General features: G+C 46.0%; 1 protein-coding gene across 3 annotated transcripts in view; it reads left to right on the top strand.

The window, feature by feature from the left end:
• Positions 1-5000, top strand: part of usp34 (ubiquitin specific peptidase 34) — a 53640-nt gene that overhangs the window by 44193 nt on the left and 4447 nt on the right. For all 3 annotated transcript variants that reach the window (XM_060859902.1, XM_060859901.1, XM_060859900.1), the window contains exons 62-73: positions 273-377; positions 959-1106; positions 1227-1357; positions 1822-1995; positions 2380-2709; positions 3200-3357; positions 3593-3671; positions 3871-3997; positions 4119-4226; positions 4347-4451; positions 4594-4718; positions 4793-4916. In XM_060859902.1, coding sequence (XP_060715885.1) covers positions 273-377; positions 959-1106; positions 1227-1357; positions 1822-1995; positions 2380-2709; positions 3200-3357; positions 3593-3671; positions 3871-3997; positions 4119-4226; positions 4347-4451; positions 4594-4718; positions 4793-4916 — 1714 coding nt within the window. The remainder of the gene's footprint in view (positions 1-272; positions 378-958; positions 1107-1226; positions 1358-1821; positions 1996-2379; positions 2710-3199; positions 3358-3592; positions 3672-3870; positions 3998-4118; positions 4227-4346; positions 4452-4593; positions 4719-4792; positions 4917-5000) is intronic.

The raw sequence follows: 5000 nt of genomic DNA, 5'->3' as shown, positions 1-5000 counted from the left end.
TACCAATGTACAGTATGTGTGTGGAAGTTGTTAAAATCATCTGTTTACACATCGGTGGTTGTCAAGGCGACATAATACCCTAAAGACGCCTGTGGTGTGATTAGAATCGTGCGACACAATGCACCAGCACCTCCACTTTAACTTTTATTTTAAAAATCATTGTCTTTCGCATTTCTTTTACAACTAACTAAAATTTTCAACTTATGTTTGTTTGTGTCTGTTGTGCTCGTCTGGTGTGTGTGTGTGTGTGTGTGCGTGTGTGTGTGCGTTAGGCGGCGAACCCTTTCTTCAAGCTCCTGACCATGTTGATGGAGTTTGCCGCAGGCCCCCCCGGCATGCCCTCCTTTGCCTCCTACATACTCCAGAGGATCTGGGAGGTAAAATACAGAGCAGCTTCAGCTTCACTGTGTTTATCAGATGATTCTATAATCACGGCTCTCAAACCTTCAGCTGAACAACACTCCAGCCGGCGGATGTTAGGAGTCGCTCCGGTCGTTATTGTGTAACTTCAGGATGTTTTTCTGATCTTTCTGATGCTCCAGTGATTTCTATTCGTTTCTATTATATTTATTAATTCTAGAAAGATTTCTATAACGTGTATCGGACAACCCTGGCTTTGTGATGGCTAGCTCATCCTCCGATCGTTATCCAGCTTCCGATTGGTGGACAGGTTTTCCGGTTGCCTAGCAACAGCGCTTTCATTACTTGTGTAGAAAGTATCCGGAAGATTTTAAATGTTTATAAAGTGCGGAGTCGACGCCACACGTCCGTTCGAGCAGCTCGTCAAACGTCTAAACTGTCTGTTTAATAAAGAGACCGTTAGTCAAATAAAATAAAAACAATAGATGTTTCAAAGTAATTAAAAAAATTGTATAAAGAATGTAAAAAAAAAAAAAGAGTGTAAAAAGAAATCATGTCTCATGTCTGTCTGTCTGTCTGTCTGTCTGTCTGTCTGCAGGTGATTGAGTATAACCCGTCTCAGTGTTTGGATTGGCTCGCTGTTCAGACGCCTCGTAATAAACTGGCTCACAGTTGGGTGCTGCAGAACATGGAGAACTGGGTGGAGCGATTCCTGCTGGCACACAACTACCCCCGCGTCCGCACCTGTAAACACACACACACCCCTCACCTGCCCTCATACACACCTTATTTATTACCTGCATGTCTATTGGTGTAAACACACTATATCCGTGTGTGTGTGTGTGTGTGTGTGTGTGTCCCCTCAGCCGCCGCGTACCTGCTCGTCTCGCTCATTCCCAGTAACTCATTCCGTCAGATGTTCCGCTCCACGCGTTCCCTCCACATCCCAACACGGGATCTGCCCCTGAGTCCAGACACCACCATCGTCCTACACCAGGTGATTGTCTCACACACACTCACACACACACCCACCCCCTCACCTCACACACCGCATCTCACCAGTGCCTCACGCCCACAGATCAGTGTGTAAGAGTTTTAACCTCGTCACCATTAAAGCCTTACTGAGTGAAGGCTCGTCCTCACGTGTTGGCTCCCTAACGTTCAGGGCCGTGTTTTCATGTCACCTAGTTTAATGTTGAGCTGGAGGTTATTCCTGGTGTTCAGGAGTGCGAGGGGGGCAAAAAACAGTGCCGAGTGGTCAGATAAAGCTAGCTTATGCTCAGCGTCCATGTTTTCCAGTTTCTTAGCAACATGTTGTCCAGAAAGGAAGTGAAATTATAGATCTGTAGATATAAACGAACGTGAATATGAATGTTTACATTTTCTACACATTCTTTGTGATGTAGTCTGTGTGTAAGATCTGAAGACTAGGTGGTTTTGTTGCTTCCTGCTCGCTCTCAGGTCTATAATCTCCTGCTGGGTCTGCTGGGCCGCGCCAAGCTCTACGTGGACGTGGCGGTACACGGCACCACCAAACTGGTGCAGTACTTCAGCTTCATGACCTACTGCCTCATCTCCAAGACGGAGAAGCTCATGTTCTCCAGCTTCTTCATGGACCTGTGGAACCTCTTCCAGGTGAGCAGAGATGGCCGAGGACCAGACAGGTTTAGTTTTAGGTTCAGAAGCGAGAGTTTAGAAACGTCTTTTCAGCTTCGTCCTCGTTACGTATTCAAGCGTTTATGAATTTACATGAATATGCAAATTAGCTATAGTCACATGTCCTTTTTCTCTGATCTTTATTAATATTGTTGCCATAATTTTTTTTCCCCCAGTACTTTTATAACTGTGGCTAAATACAGAGATCTAAAAGCCTTTATATACACACACACACACACACACACACACACACACACACACACACACACACACACACACACACACACACACACACACTTGTATGATGTACGATGTTGTGAGAACATTCAGTATCTCTGTCCTTCTCTCCACTCATCTTCTCAGCCCAAACTCTCAGAGCCAGCTATCGCCACTAACCACAACAAACAGGCCCTGCTGTCCTTCTGGTACAACGTGTGTGTGGACTGTAGTGAGAACGTTCGCCTGATCGTGCAGAACCCTGTGGTGACCAAGAACATCGCCTTTAACTACATCTTGGCTGATCACGACGATCAGGAGGTGGTGCTGTTTAACCGCGCCATGCTGCCTGCTTATTACGGCATCCTGCGACTGTGCTGTGAGCAGTCGGCCTCCTTCACACGCCTGCTCGCGTCACACCAGAACATCCAGTGGGCCTTCAAGAACCTCACGCCTCATGCCAGCCAGTACCCTGGGGTATAGAGACACACACACATACACACACACACACACACACACACACACAAATATACATACACAAATATACACACTCACTCACACACACACACATACACACACATACACACAATCTCACACATACACACACACACAAATATACACACTCACTCACACACACGCATATACACACATACACACACACTCAATCACACACACATATACACACACATACACACACACATACACACACATACACACAATCTCACACACATACAAACAATCTCACACATACACACACACACACACAAATATACACACTCACTCACACGCATATACTCACATACACACACACACTCACACACTTACACACACATACACACAATCTCACATACACACACAAACGCACATTTAGTGAAGGTGCAAAGGAAATATTACATACAAATATCTCTCTCTCTCTCTGTCTGTATGTCTCTTTCTCTCTCTCTCTCTCCCTCACTCACACACTCAGGCGGTGGAGGAGCTCTTTAACCTCATGCAGCTGTTTGTGGCTCAGAGACCAGACATGAGGGACGAGGACTTGGAAGATATTAAACAGTTTAAAAAGACCACCATCAGCTGCTACCTTCGCTGCCTGGATGGCCGCTCCTGCTGGACTACTCTCATTAGGTACACACACACACACACACACACACACACACACACACACACAAACACACTCTTTCTTGTTCTTTCCTGCATGGTTACAGGATATTGATCCAAGTCTGTGTTAATCATCTGTGTTAATCATGACTTGGTCCTTTATTAATATATAGTACAGTCAGTAAGTACTCTCATGTGTCAGCAGCTCAGTACATTCAGTACATACTGCATTTTGTTACAGTTGTGTGTGTGTGTGTTTCAGTGCCTTCCGTGTGTTACTGGAGAATGATGAGGACCGACTGTTGGTGGTGTTTAACCGAGGACTCATCTTAATGACTGAGGTACAACCACACACACACACACACACACACACACACACACACTTTTAATAATCACTGAGCTTCTAACCTGAATGTCCATTCTGCACAAACAGTAAAACTCTGTGTCCTGCTCTCTGCTTGTCTCTGTCTCTCTCTCTGTCCCTGTTTTGCTGTCTCTTGCTGTCTCTGTCTCTCCCTCTCTCTCTCTCTCTCCATCTAGTCATTTAACACCCTGCACATGATGTACCATGAAGCCACGGCGTGCCATGTGACCGGTGACCTGGTTGAGCTGCTGTCCATTTTCTTGTCTGTGTTAAAGGCGACTAGACCCTACCTGCAGCGCAAAGGTGTGAACATTACCCATAATGCACCCTGAGTTATATCTGACAAATTATATATGACACATCACTTCACCATTCATTTGTCAGTCATGAGTTACTCACTTTGTGTGTGTGTGTGTGTGTGTAGATGTGAAGCAGGCTCTGATTCAGTGGCAGGAAAGGATTGATTTTGCACACAAACTGCTGACGCTGCTGAACTCCTACAGTCCTCCAGAATTACGTAACGCCTGCCTGGGTAAAACACACACTTGTCTAATCTTAAGTTTTTGTGTAACGCTTTTATAATAATGTGGATGTTACTCAGAGGTGTGGACAGTATGAGAGGTGTGTATGAGGAGTTTATTTTGTTCCTCAGACGTGCTGAAGGAGCTGGTGCTGCTGAGTCCACATGATTTCCTGCACACACTCGTCCCCTTCCTGCAGCACAACCACTGCACCTACCACCACAGCAACATCCCCAGTAAGACACACACACACACACACACACACACACACACACACACACACACTGCAGCAGTATTCATGACAAGTCTACACATGCACACATCACTACGTGTTAAATACAACTGAGTATAACATTGTCTGTGTGTGTGTGTGTGTAGTGTCATTTGGCCCCTATCTGCCCTGCCGAGAGAACATCAAGCTCATGGGAGGAAAGAACAACATTCGACCTCCAAGACCTGAACTGAACATGTGCCTCCTACCCTCTATGGTGGAAACCAGCAAGGTGCGTGTGTGTGTGTGCATGCGTGCGCGTGTGTGTTCATGTTATCACTGTTCTAATACTGTTTGTCCCTGCAGGGGAAGGACGAGATTTATGACAGGATGTTGATGGACTACTTCTTGTCCTATCACCAGTTCATCCACCTGCTGTGTCGAGTCGCCATCAACTGCGAAAAGTTCACTGAGACACTTGTCAAACTCAGTAAGTGTGTGTGTCTGCCCGTGCGTCTGCCCGTGTGTCTGTGTGTGTGTGTGTCTGCCCGTGTGTCTGTGTGTGTGTCTGCCC

This window comes from Tachysurus vachellii, chromosome 24, assembly GCF_030014155.1.
Source record: "Tachysurus vachellii isolate PV-2020 chromosome 24, HZAU_Pvac_v1, whole genome shotgun sequence".
In the NCBI taxonomy this organism is placed as follows: Eukaryota; Metazoa; Chordata; class Actinopteri; order Siluriformes; family Bagridae; genus Tachysurus; species Tachysurus vachellii.
This window is presented reverse-complemented; position numbering and strand designations above follow the sequence as displayed.